Genomic DNA, 14,248 nt, shown 5'->3' with positions numbered 1-14,248 from the left:
CTCGAGTGAAACAACTTTTGACATATATTACGTTTTTAAACAAGCGAGACAAGATGTATAGCCTACTAACAGGTGACATTTTCAAAAGTAAGGATTTTTACCTAAACACAATTTACCCATAAAATTGATTAATCACTATAGCCAAATTACCTATGGTTAAAATAAATCGGTTTGCTATAGTTAAACAAATATTATGGTGACAGTCAAAATGACAACGTTAGTTAATGCAATTTCGGTGCACGAAATGTGAAGCAAGTTGTCAAACCAATCTTAACCTACATGATACACGTATAATGATAGTTTGTTTTCAAGAACGCAAAATTATACACCTTAGGTAACAATCAAAGTCTACAATGGAAGAAGCAATGGCGAACCGAGTAGGTACACAGCTGCAGTCTAATTATACAAGTAGGCTAAGCAAACTATTCAAATTACGAATAAACATATAGATTTGAGGTATCTTTAGTAGCCCAAACGATATATTCAAATTTTAAAGGCGACTTTAACAACATTGAGTAATCATAATATTTGTATTTATGCAAAACAAAATTTATTTTATTCTCTAGATTTTAATTTATCTTTATGTTTTTAAAATTATTCATATATAATTAACTTTACATAAGAAGACGGCTAATTAAAAAGGCAATTCATAAAATGACTCACGAAAAATGATAAACTAACAAAATTATGACATTTAAAATAAAAAGGTAGCTACGGGCCTATATAAGATGATTTTCACAACAAAGGCTCTAATGCATATATATGTGTGTGTGTATGTGTGTGTGTTTGTTTTTGTTTTTTTTTCTTTATTCAAGTTCATATGACGGGTGAAATCAAAAGTGACCTATTTAGAAAATACTTTTTTCCCGTTTTGATACTTTCAAAGATCTCATTAGCTGCAGTTAAAGCTTAAAGTAAAGCAGTTCAAGTAGTTAAAGTAAAATACACACATTCAAAACTAAAGGGTTTTAAGCAACGTAAAGTTTTAACACCTGCCGATTAATATTTTGTCTTCAATCAACGAAAGAGAAAGTGTCCACTATGTGTGGTAAATCAAACACATGTTAAATGACAAAGTCTGATAGGTAACAAAACTAACACCAATTTAGAGCAGAGTAACTTTTTCTCCAATTTTATTTAGACCATGAATCAACGCAAGGTTAAGATTTGAACTGGCAGGAATGCATGTCATAAATTATGTACAGCAGCAGTGACGTGCCAGTCTTTTGAAATATTAAAACTTATTCACAATTTACAAGAAATTTTACAACATAAATCTGGTACATTAATTCACGTATACAAACGTTTTGGTAAATGTAATAAGCAGGAAACTCTTTATGGGCTCTCAAAAACATTTCATTGTGTTATTCACGCTAGACTTTTGTTATTATCAACTCAAAAGTCAATTTGCACAGAAACTTAAATATTTAAAGAATAACAGTGTGTCGCATATTTCTTGGCGTGGCCAGAAACGCTGTCAGAATCATTTTTAAAGACGTAATATTTAAACAATGTTTCGCTGAAAGTGATACATTTCATTAGATCTCAGTTCCTCTCCGAACTGCATTCGAAACAATATTTACCTTTAAATTACAAGAACATCATAAAACATTCTGTACAAAAGTAGTTTAATGACAATCTAAAAAAAGAGGTAAATATTTTTGGTGGAGTGTTACCCATCACTTTCCATCAGCGGTTTCAAATATGCGTCAATGGGACAGTTCCGTTTACTCCGGTAGTTGTGCTCTGATAGTGCTGCGGTAAGGCATGCAGTCTGCTCTGCACAGACGGATCTCCGGACTCCCCGGTCGGTAAATACATGCTTATCATCTCTCTCAAGTCTCCGGGGCAGGGGCCTCGGGAGTGTGTGGTAACCGGGGGGCTTATATTGGGTTCGGACTTCACGAGCGAGCTCAGCGTGCCGATGGCCGCAGAAGTGACGCTGGAGTTTTGATGCTGCGTGTATGATATCCCACCGTAGCCGGACGGAGAAGCGCTCATGTAGCTCTGGGAGTTCGAGATCGGGCTGTACTGAAGAGCAGTCATATCGTAGCGGTGCATGGGCTGAGGGTTGTGCGGGTGATGGTGATGAGCGTGGTGATGGTGAGACCCACTACCTGGGTGCTGGCTGTAAGCGAGCTGAGCTTCCTGCATCATCGCAGCCGCTGCTGCCGCGGCGGCCACCTGGCCGGAATACGTGCCGTTCGCCCAGCCATTCATGTGCGCGTAGCCAGCGCTGGCCGAGCCTCCGTGACCCCCAGGACTCTCCAACCTCTGGCCGACCCCTGCAGGACTCATTCCGACCCCGCCACCTGCACCGCCGAGCAAGCCGCCAGCCAACGAGTATTTGTCCTTTTTAAGCAGGGTCTTGGTTTTGCGCCTCGGTCTGTATTTGTAATCCGGATGCTCTTTCATGTGCATGGCTCGCAACCGCTTCGCCTCATCAATAAAGGGCCGCTTTTCAGCCTCTGACATCACTTTCCACTCAGCACCGAGTCTTTTGCTAATTTCAGAGTTGTGCATTTTGGGGTTCTCCTGAGCCATTTTTCGGCGCTGGCCCCGGGACCACACCATAAAAGCGTTCATGGGTCTTTTTACGCGGTCTTGGTTGGCTTTGCTCCCCGAATTTGGACCCGTTTGCCCCGGATTCGTGTTGGTTTGGGGTCCAGGGGAATGAAGGTCCGTCTCCATCATCATGCTATACATTCAAGTGGCTTAAAAGTTTTCAGCTAGCAGAGAAAAAGCATGAACTTTCGGCGCTCTGTAGTCCGCTTGAAGCAGGTGCTTCACGAGCCAGTGGAGCTCCGGTCAAATGTGGAATTCAGCTTATTCCCAACCGTTTGCTATTAGTTTCAGGGTCTCTTTTTGCTCCTGTAGCCTGGTTAGTGTGGTCTCCGACTGCCGTTTCACATCCACATTGATTGAACGTGCATTTGAGTTACTTTTCCTAGTGGAGTTGAAGAGTTAGTTAAAGCGGCGGCCATATGATGCGTTTTGACAGCGATTAAAATGAGCGAGCGGCCAATGGCGTTCCAGCGAGATGCGATTTGCATGGAGTTCGGTGGAGTGACGTAGACAGCGAGGAAAGAACTAGTAGGCGGGGTGCACGAAGGGTCAGCACCGCCCCCTCTAAAGTAGAGTAAATACTGAGGTAGCAGTTTGAGCCTCTTCAATGGTTGCAATAAATGAACAAGAGGACAAATGGTAGATTTTATCCATTTAGATGACATTACAAGATAGGATCTAATTCTTTATAATAACTGTAATAGCTGCTACGCTTCCTCGTGAGGTTTTTCCAAATCTTTGTGTAAAAAAACGTCTAGGGTATCCACCCACTTGTCAGCTATATCTGTGATAATAAAACTGTTTAAGGGATGAAAATTGTCTGACACGAATTTATCACTGTTATAAAATATAGATTTAAACGAGACCCTCGTTTCACTTTGCATTTAATTAGCCTTCATCTTTTTTTTTTTCTTTTTTATCTAAAGATAATCAACACACACAATTCACGTAATAATTAGTTATTGTTTGACTGAAACAACACAACAATATAATATTTGAAGAGTTAAACAACGATTTTAAATAGAGGTTCTTAAATCGAGGATACTGCCGTCTGGTGGTGCATTGCTGAGATTTTGTTACGCGTAAAATTGCAAAATATGGAAAACTCAGAAATTCTAAAGTTATCTTAAAATAAAAAGGCAATATATAGTGACGACAATGCAAACATGAAGGCGTCGTCTATAGGTTAATAATATTTTCAGTCTGGTTTTCATTTAATGCAAGGATAATTGCACAAAATGTGATCCAATTGAACGACCGATCGAGAAAAACGTTGATGAAAGACAAATATACCTTCCCTGGACAGTAAAAGTACTATTTCCCCATCAAGTTTGAAAACACATAAGACATACAATTTTAATATATATTCTTTAGAGATGTTGGTAGTCTATATTTTTGAATAGGCTATGTGACCCACACAGCTAGGCTAAACCAAGAACGAAAAGCATGTTTTGACATGGCTTTTCATTTAACAATAGTTTAGCTATAGGTTTTTCATTTATATAGTGAGAGTCTCTAATGTCTAGCCTATTATTTTATGTTGATAAAATAGATAAATTAGGTTTCTATTATTTTCTCCCTATGATTTTGCTAAAAAAAAAATGATACATGGGATGACTTTATTAAACCATTTTACTACACATTAATAAATATGAAGGTTTGACAAATTCATTGTTTTTTTAAATTATGATAGCCTATTTTTTTGTTTCAAATATGCCAAAACCAAAGCACGCACCTATATTTATATATAATAATATAATATAATCCTACATTAGTAGAAATTATATTAGTTAGGCTATTTGATTGTATTCAAAACATAAATATGTGCCATACAAACTTTCCAAATCAATTTTAAATTATTTATTTTATGGGAACGATTAGGCTGTTAAATATTTAAAAAAAAAAAAAAAAAATTATTTCATGCATTTAATTGTCCTTCGGATTAGAGGGCTAAACCACATTGTGACCCTCCTGAAACTACATACTCTGTCAGTTCTCATTTTGCTCCAGTGTCGCGCTCTTCACAGGGTCTTTGTTTTGCGCGCGCTGGGGGCAATAGGGCACTGTTAGCGCACGTGCGAGAGCTGGGGTTACAGCAGTTGTCCAAAACACACACTATTTACAGAGATGTCCTTGGTAATTAAAAAAAACGAAAGACTGAAAAGTAAAATGAAGTGACGGTTTAACACGTCTCAAATGTGTGTCACAAAACATTTTGTGGCAGCAAGGGATGGGGATGGAACGAGAGGACTTATGTGTGATGCCAAAATATAAATAATCGAATGGGAGTTTATTATATATTATATAATAATATTATATATATATATATTGCTTAATATTTGTAGCCCATGCATATCTTGACTATGAGCTTTCAATGCGTGTTGAGCTGAAAGTATTTATTGCAAAATTAAAGCGTCCTAAACTTGTTTGTTGTTGCAGACTTGTTTAACCTAATTTGGTTAAGTCCTTTGTGTGGCTCTTCTTGTGAACAGGTTGACCTAACAAGGGTTGTGGTAAGACGATGGCTTAGACGCTTGCAAACGATATCCTGTTAAACACATGATGGTGATCTGTTGATCAGTCTAAAAGTTCATTTCGTACAATAGTCACAACTCACAAGTTATTTTGTAAACAGAGAAAAAATACAAGACACATGGCTAACAGGTTTCAATATAAGTATTAATTTAATATAATTAGCCTGATAAATGTAAACTTTTACATTTAAACTTTATTTAAACATTATTTAAATGTTTGGCTAATTCACGGACAACTGAGATGGCTTTGCCATTGCGGGTTGTCTTTTAAAGCTGCAAATGTAAAAAGAAGAAACAAAAGGATAAGAAATAAACTGACTTCCCACAATAATTGTTCGCGCTTACTGCTGTAAACACGAACGCATGTTATAGTCTTATGGCAATTATTTCAAAATCTTCCGTTAAAATGCGAGTTTGCCGAGACTGGACCGATCGGTAGTCTGAAAGAAGTCCCCGGTCTGTTCACAAGGGGGAAAATCGCGTTAAAATCACTTAAGACGACACACAGTAGCCTATATCATGCGATCATATAGCTCATTATAACTGGCGACAATTACAGCTTTCCGTTTGCAGGCTCTATGGCGCAGTTCGTGCTTAGGCTACGTACCGAACTTCATTTCCTCTAAATAATCAGTTAGCCAAACGACATCACTGTCTACAAATATCACGTTTCTACATGAGAACATTCATTTGCAAGAAATTAATTAATCTAAATGTAAGCGTTTTGCCAGAAAATAGCTAATACATAATCTACATTTTGTTTGAAAGCTATATAAACTTACGTTCCACTGTCCCTCATTTGCAGTGATGTAAAATCGTCCTTACCGGTGCTATCGCTGTCCTAACCCAGCCAAAGCCACTCGCCAGACCGCCATCCTTGCTAAAAACCTACACTTAATGTGCCAAGGCCAGCCATACCCAGCTCCCAGTCCCACCACTCACTACACACTGAGGAGAGAGACAAGAAAATGAAATTTATTATAGACTCTAAAGACAATTTCAAGTTATTGTTTCTCCCGGCGAAAGGGTTCCTTCTTACATAATAAAGCCCCTTTTGTGTGACGCGGAACAATACAAAACAAGTATTCTAATAAATAGCCACTTTTTTGTTCCCTCTCGAGGATGAATGGAATTGAGCAGTTGGGTTTGAAAGCAGCTGCTCGCGTATTCAGGAGAAGGGGGCGGAGCCCTGGTGCGAGGCGTCTCTCCTCCTTGGAAACGAACTTGAAAAACGGACCCCGCGGCAGCATCACCGAAAAACGGTCTGTACTCTAGCCTTCACGCCGACATCACCACAAAAGTCTGCCCCGTCGCCCCTGCTGCGTGCCTCTGATTCTGAAGAACATTACGCTTAATAACTTTAATTAATACGGTCATTCTCACTCTTCCCAAACTTATAAGAATAGCCTATCCTTAAATCTTAAAGAATCGCATTTAAGAGCTACTTTTTGCTGGCACTGAAAAAACTAGCTCACTTCATGCACAAAAATCATATCAGTCTTATACTGTTGGCTTTACAGAATAACTAGAGTTTTTACCAAAATATTTACAATAGCCTACTTGAACATTAAGTGTAGCTACTTAACTTTTCTTGCAATAAGCTTAATGGTTGATGGTAACTTATATTCCCATTATTTAATGTATATTTTCTTTATTTTAAAAAAAATTGCTTGAAATCAAACCGTATTATGCAAACTACATTTAAACATTTAGCCCTGTTGAAGACCGTAGTGGAATAGCCTAATACATAAAAAACAAAAAAAAGATAATTGTTCAACCAAACACAAGTTCACTAAGGCTACGGGCACAACTTTCTTATGTCAAAATATGGTACATATTCAATAACTCTGATATAAGCCACAAACATGTTTCTTCCAGCCTTCTGATGTCATTGAAGGTTTTTGGGCAGCAGCAGCAGCTTGCCACCACATGGTTCTGACAGGCTTTGGGAAACTGTTATGCTGTCGTTCAGAAGAACTCACAGAGAAGACACATCATTGCCATCTGATTGCAAACATTCAACCTTCGGTCTCCCTGTGCTCTCTCAAAACTCTGGGCATCTTTTCAATCATTCTACAACCATACAAATTCAAAACTTTTCAATGCCTGTTCAGGCAGGATAAAGTATGGGGAAAGAGTAAGGTTAACACATGACATGTATGTGGATGCTGCATGTGCAAGATAACAAATTGCTATTCCACAAACTCACTTGACCTGGCTGCAAACACCAACTCACTCCAAAAACATGAAGTTTTGAGAGTCTTACCATCAGCTGCAAATATATAATAGCATTTCCCCCCTCAGCTCCAAGTTAAATGCCATAATGACTTCTTTAGGGGTATTATCAATGATTGAAGGGGATATTCTCCACAGTCTAGACTTTATCAGATGCCTCATGATACCCAATGAAAAGAAAGCCTGACACTTGTTAATACCTAAAGGCAACCACTGCAGCAATCTCTAGCAGATTCAAACCATCACACTCAGGCACTGAGTTAGTTTGATTCTGCACACTCCATCCATTCATCTCTCCCTCCCTCATACATATTAAACATGGGAAGAACTTGTGTATACTATGTACATTTACACAGATTTAACCAAACAACCAAAACAAAAGAGAATGAATATTTTGAATAGCATTACGCTCTAACATATAATGAACAGTGTTATGAAAAGTAATTACATGGCAACAGGCAGCGATTAGGTTTATCCATGTCTAACTGCCCTTAATTTTATGCCGCTATCTGGAGCTATAGTGTGTGCAGTGTCTTCGCAGAATCATTAGCCCCAAACAGAGACTTGTTGAGCCCCATCAACAGCACGACTCTGAGCTCCATCACTGCACAGTTCATTAATCTCTCACCATGGCTTTTCTGGCTGCCATTGGTTAAACACCCCTCTCTGAGTATAGCTCTCCTTCACCAGGATACCGCTGTGTTAATTTCCTCTCTCTATTAGCACAGCGCAGTTAATCAGGTTTCCTCTCCCCAGTGGTGGTATGAGCGGGAGAGCCGTGAGCAGGTGTCAAGCCTGTCTGTGTTGCTTACGGCGGCAATCTGTCTCCCGACTTCACCACTGCAGGATAATGGAGGACTCATATGCAGCTGATTCTGCCACTGCTATTGTGTCCAATCTGTTGCATTAAACACTTGGCACACGTAATTACAAATAATCCTGCCTTTTTTCCCTCTGCCACAGCTCTCCTGTGTAAACAAATACTGTAACCCTTTACTAGCAGGCCTCATCAGTATTTGTCGATATCACTCTGCTGGGTGGAATTATTTGCTTGTTTTAGGCAATTACGCTCTCATTACGAGGATTAGTTTGAGTGAAGTCATGTATGTTTGCCGATCATTTAGTTTAATCAAATAGTAACTCAATTCATCAAGTTTGATTAGTATTAAATGAACTCACAGGGCAAACTCGAGCTGCCTGAATTGTTTTACAAGGTTATGCTGAAGCCATTACAGGAAAAAAGCAAGAAAAAAGAATAGCATAAAAACAATTTTAAAGACATACATTTTTTTGAACTTATCGAAACGTCTGGTTGTCAAAAAGATTCAGGGATGCAGCTAATAGTAAAAGTGAAATCACATTTGATGGCATAACTTCCTCGGTCTGTTTACAGATTCATATGGTAGTACCGAGAAAAGCACCCTGTTGATTTATGCATCATTAGCATAAATGCAAAATATACTGAAAGGCGGAACACATTTCGGCATAACCCTTTGTACTGAGATGAAACAGCAGTCACAACACGGCTTTGAAGGCTCCTCATATCTCTGTCCAGAGCTGTCTGCTGCCTCGTATGTTTTAAGACACAGAGAGAGAGAGAGAGAGAGAGAGAGAGAGAGAGAGAGAGAGAGAGAGAGAGAGAGAGAGAGAGAGAGAGAGAGAGAGAGAGAGAGAGAGAGAGAGAGAGAGAGAGAGAGAGAGAGAGAGAGAGAGAGAGAGAGAGAGAGAGGAGCCATGAGACCAAAAGGAAAGCAAAATCGTGGGGTCAAATCTAAAAGTGTGTTGGGGCTTTTAAGTCCAAATAGTTCCTCCTTTCCTCTCCAAGCTTGCCATCAAATGCATTAACTTCACCAGACTTGGTTGTGCAAACTTCCAAATCTCTCAAATGAAACAAAATGTGGCAGAGGGGATTTGTCCCAAATTAAAAAAAGTAATTTATCGGACACAGTTTGGACTGTTTCCATATTAAACATTTTTAAATTCACCACAGTAAATGGTCAGTGCAAATGTTGTACATTATATAGTAAAATTACAATAACTGGAAAATAATAACTATGGTACTAACCCTGAACTTATATTGAACTTATCTTAACCCATGTAGTTACCTTATATTTCCATCTTGGTTAACTAAACTGTAAGTCACAGTGTAATCCAAATGTTTACTATAAACCTTTTGAATACTTGCTTATTCTAAAAATAATAAATATATAAATAAAAGTTTTTACAATACTCTATTGTTATCAGATGCAAAAGTTAAGATTTTTCAAAATTAGTCTAAAAAGGTAAAATTTGCAAAACAAACAGGGCAAGTGTGACAAGATTATGGTTGAGCATCTACCAAATGCATTTAACAGAAAACCCAGGATATTCTAGAAAAAAAATGTACAAGAAAAAGTTAACTTGGCTAACCTTCAAATAATGCTACAGAGCTCTTCTCACTGGACATGTTAAGGTATTGCTCAAGATAATTTCATTAAAAAACACAGGATGTTCACTCAGAAACCAATCATCCATTATGCAAGAAAATCTATCCATCACACACTGAGCGTATATACCCATTATCCAGACATCGATGGGGTGTTTTTCTTATTTTCATTTTTTACCCATCAATTACGGCAAGATTTTAAGCATTGTTCCACTCCTCAATTAGCCGCAACACCTTTTCCTTTGATTGATCCATAATGAATGTAATGGTTTTAACAGACCACAGACAGATCACTTAGAGGAGCTCTGCTAATGGCAGTGGCAGCTCCAGGGCTGGAGTGATGTCAGTTTCTCCAAGCCCTGGCTAATTAGACACTGTGTCGCTCATTACCCAGGTAATAAGCCCTAACGCTAATGGGTATCAGGCAAGACCCCCAAACACTAGAAAAAGGCAGAGAAAGGCGGGAGAGAGGACGGGAAAGAAGATGAGGGGGATGTTAACAGGGAAAGGGGTGAGATCGAGAGAGTGAGAGAGAGACAAGAAAATGTAAGCAAAGAGAATTTGTGAGAGAAATTTCATGATGGAGAAAAGAGCGCAAGATGAACGGATCTTACAGCGCTAATGCATTTCAATGCTATGCCTTTTAATATAGCACACCAGTCCTATTGGTCAAGAGTAAACATGTCATTTTCAGTACGAGGTAAAGGCACAATGGTTGCTATGCAGTGGATGGAGGGCTATTGGGGGGGGGGGTATGGTTGGGGGAGGAAGGAAGGAATAGAAGGGGATGGCATTAGAGAGACTCCGATGGTTTCCTTGTTAACCACTTTCCCACTTAGGCCTTGTTAGCACCAGAGCTCTCAGCTGTACCTATTATTGGTGACGGATGCTATGCTTGACTTTTTGAGAATTACACAGGCGCACACCGGTCTGGCGGATAAAGCCACAGCAGCCTTCACTGCACTGAAGAAATACTACTATATGAGAGTCAAGGTCCACATCATTAAAAAAACATTGACATAACTGTACCCCAACTTTTGTTATTCTTATGCTATATGGCAAATTGAGAGTATAGTCTGCATTCATACTACTTCATATACTTCTTTCAAACTATGTATTTCTTTATAAAAGTTCCACCTTTGTGACTTTTTATTCTGTAAAACACAAGATATTTTGAAGAATGATGGTGACCAAACTGTTTCAGTTATCATCCATCTCCATTGTAAGGGGGAAAAAAAGTCAAAATATCTTTTTTGTTTAACAGAAAAAAAGTAAGGCATGCAATTTTGGCATGAAGGTGAGTACATGACAGACACTTAACTGCATGTTTTTTAGAAATTCTCAAAGATTATTTTTGTTATATTAATTATTGTTAAGGTCAGGGAATTCTCTAGGCCGTCCCAGACTCTCTTTAGAGTGCACTGAATCTATGTAAATGTACTAAGGTGAGTAATTTGAATTTTATTCGTTCTTCTCTGAGAGTAATTTTGTATCAGCTAATTGCATTTGCTGTTAATGGCAAATTCCACCGCATTCAGGCTCTGCAACAAAAGAATGCGAGTCCATCAAGTCTTTGAGCCATCATTCTTAGCCATCAGACAAATGTCATCACTTTTATGTGACATTTTTAATACGTTGTGCGGTTATTTTGTAACAGACCATAAAAGATTAGTGTTATGAAACATGCCACTGGAAATTAGATCATCATACAGAGTTGTATCATCAGCCAAAAGTGCATTTGTAGTCTTTGAAAGTGTGATCAAAGTGACTCTATGCAAGTCCTGAAATAAAGTTGATTTTCAAATTAGGGAGGGGACATAATCCCTCATCTCATCTCCTCATGGGGTCATGGCTCATACCTCTCCTAATAACCTTAATCTTATTATACACACAGGCAGAAAAAGTTATCCTTCAATATCTGAGGATTTTCAGTATGAGACTAATGCGGCTTAAAATACATTCATTACTGCACCCTGCTAAATGAAAAATAACAGCGAGACAGCCTCGATGAAGTCATAACCGATTCTGACCTTTGTCAATAAATATTAATTAACTTTAATAACCATTTAGGCATTAAATAATATCAAATATTAAATATGAACCAAAACCTTTCTTTGAATTTTGGCTGGCAGAAATAGGAACAAAGCCTATGTGGGTCTCTATGTCAGTAACAAGGCTATAGAAGACATTTAAAGGGATAGTTCACTTTGAAATTAAATTTTGATATGTTTTAGCTTACCTCATGGGCATCCGAGATGTAGGAGTATTTGTTTCCCCAGTAGTTTCAATTTTGATCATTTTAGATCAAACCGTTCTTGTCTGTGCCTCACATAATGCAGGTCTATGGTCACCACCTCAAAGAGCATACACAGAGAAGTCCAAATTAAACAATCCCCCATCGTAAGTACACACTGATGGCCGAAGACACGAAACAAGTGGTTTGTGTGAGAAAACAAAAAGAATTTATATCGTTTTTACCTCTTGTACACCACAGGAAATTTCAAATTAATTTCAAAGTGAACTATCCCTTTAAGACCAATAGTCAAAAAATCTACATTCAGATGACTTTTTTTTTTTTTTTTAAATGCATCAGTTAAACATGTCTTTGAAATATTGTGTATTTACATTATAAAGAGTGCAGGCTGGTAAAATAATAACATTCATTGAAGTTGGACAAAGAAGGCATGATGGTTATAGCAGCAGCCTACAGCTGCTGAGAGGCTAAGCAGCAGGAAAGATTTGTGACGTGTTTTCATGCATTTAAAATATGAAACAGGAACGTTTTATTGTCATAATTTAAGAGTCCATATGGACTAGAACTCTTAACGTTACAAAAGGTCAACAAAAAGTGAGCATTCCTGGCTCCTCACCCCCTACACGGTCTAACTAAAAACAGGAAACACTCAGATAAATACCCACCTACACATGTGCCCAACTACCCGGAAACACCTAATCAAAAAATACAAAATAAAAGACAAACATTTTCTGCACTGATAATGGTGGTACTTCATCCTTTAATACATAACCACGAGTGAATCTTGAATTTCCTAAACAGCATCTTGTAAAAGCAACTTGATTGTCAAACAGCAGATCAGGAAGAGCATGGGTTCGATTCCTAGCCAAATGAACATGCATGAACTGATAAAAATGAAAGCTTACAATGCATAAGCTAATTATAAAAGTAAATGCTCTCAGAGAGTAGTTTAGAAACTAACATCACATAATACAGTAAATCTATATTTTATTTCTATGTGCAAATTTTTGTTTTTTCAAATGGACCTATCATAGGTTAATCAGAAACCAACTCAAAGATCTAAATGGGTCAAACTGACCCACAACCTAATATGTTTTAAATGAACTGCGGTTTCTAAATATCTGGTCAAACACTGTGGATAAAACATAATTTCTAAACAAACATCTGATCCATTAACAGTAGCAATAAAAACCATACAGCCTTGTGCAACAGAGGTCTCTCAGAGAGCACTTAATTAATCACAATCGAACTCTGAGAATCCAAACTGTTAGCGGCTGGAATTGTGACTGTGTGTGTGTGTGTGTGTGTGTGTGTGTGTGTGTGTGTGTGTGTGTGTGTGTGTGTGTGTGTTTGTGTGAAATGGCTATTTAACATGCCCATGAGCTGAGCAGCGGGGTCTGAAGACTGTGTAATCTCATTTAACCCTCACTACACAACACTAATTAGAGCTGACACGCTAACAACACACACCGAAAAGCCTCTCAGCGAAAAAGTCAACACCAGCCAATGACCCAGCATGCTTCCCCTTGCTCTGCCCCAAACCCCTGCCCTCCCCGGGGAGGCGGCACAAATTTAGCCTAAGGATAGCAGGGAGCAGCCAGTCCCTTAGCAGGGGCCTCCCCAGAGCCAAATTAAAGCTCTTTGGTCCCTTCTCCCCCTTTTTTGTGAAAAAGGGTCAGTGTGGTACCCCACCACTTTTTGAGTGCGCAAATGTGTGCTCGCGTGTGTGCGTAACAGTCCGGCGGGTGAGAGCAGAGCGCCTCCTTTTCCCTCTCCTGGCTCCCAGCGTTTGAAATGAGGTCATCATTGTAAAGGAGGTCTGAGTGGATCAAAGCCCCCTACCTACACCTGCCCTTTTCTTCCCTCCTTGCTCTCTCTCTTTTCTCTCGCTTCTCATTTATGTCTTGAAGTTTCCTATTGACTAGTAGCTTCTAAGAAGCCCCCTGATGCCCTGAGATGCCTGGTCCTCTAAAAAGCCCCCACTAAATTTTGCTTACAGCAATATTTTCTGCCAACTGGCTGGGGTTAAAATTGTGGGAGGAAAAAAAAGCCACCCGCTAATTCACTTTTATTCGATTACCCACTCTGGGTTTTTAAAATGCAGTTTTTTTAAAATGAAGCAGGCATTGACAGAAGTGATGAGATGGGCCATGTCGCAGATAAGACCTCTAATCAGCATATTTAACTTTGCCATGCGTTTTAAAATTGTGAGGGTTTGGAACGACAGAAATGCAC

The 14,248-nt window shown here is 38.8% G+C and overlaps 1 protein-coding gene and 1 long non-coding RNA gene across 4 annotated transcripts in view; both read right to left on the bottom strand.

Moving 5' to 3' along the window:
* Window positions 1-14,248, bottom strand: part of LOC137075286 (uncharacterized) — a 116,996-nt gene that overhangs the window by 13,969 nt on the left and 88,779 nt on the right. The gene's annotated exons all lie outside the window — the stretch shown is intronic.
* On the bottom strand, window positions 1,117-4,184 carry sox1a (SRY-box transcription factor 1a). The gene has a single exon (XM_067443665.1). It carries the CDS (start codon window positions 2,704-2,706, stop codon window positions 1,699-1,701), a length of 1,008 nt encoding a protein of 335 aa, XP_067299766.1. The 5' UTR covers window positions 2,707-4,184; the 3' UTR covers window positions 1,117-1,698.

This window comes from Pseudorasbora parva, chromosome 5 (assembly GCF_024679245.1).
Source record: "Pseudorasbora parva isolate DD20220531a chromosome 5, ASM2467924v1, whole genome shotgun sequence".
Classification (NCBI taxonomy): Eukaryota; Metazoa; Chordata; class Actinopteri; order Cypriniformes; family Gobionidae; genus Pseudorasbora; species Pseudorasbora parva.
The sequence above is the reverse complement of the archived record's forward strand: the minus strand, read 5'-3'. Positions and strand labels throughout refer to the sequence as shown.

Excerpts from the sequence above, each read along its gene's own strand:
- sox1a (XM_067443665.1), bottom strand. The coding sequence starts at position 2,706 with ATGTATAGCATGATGATGGAGACGGACCTTCATTCCCCTGGACCCCAA.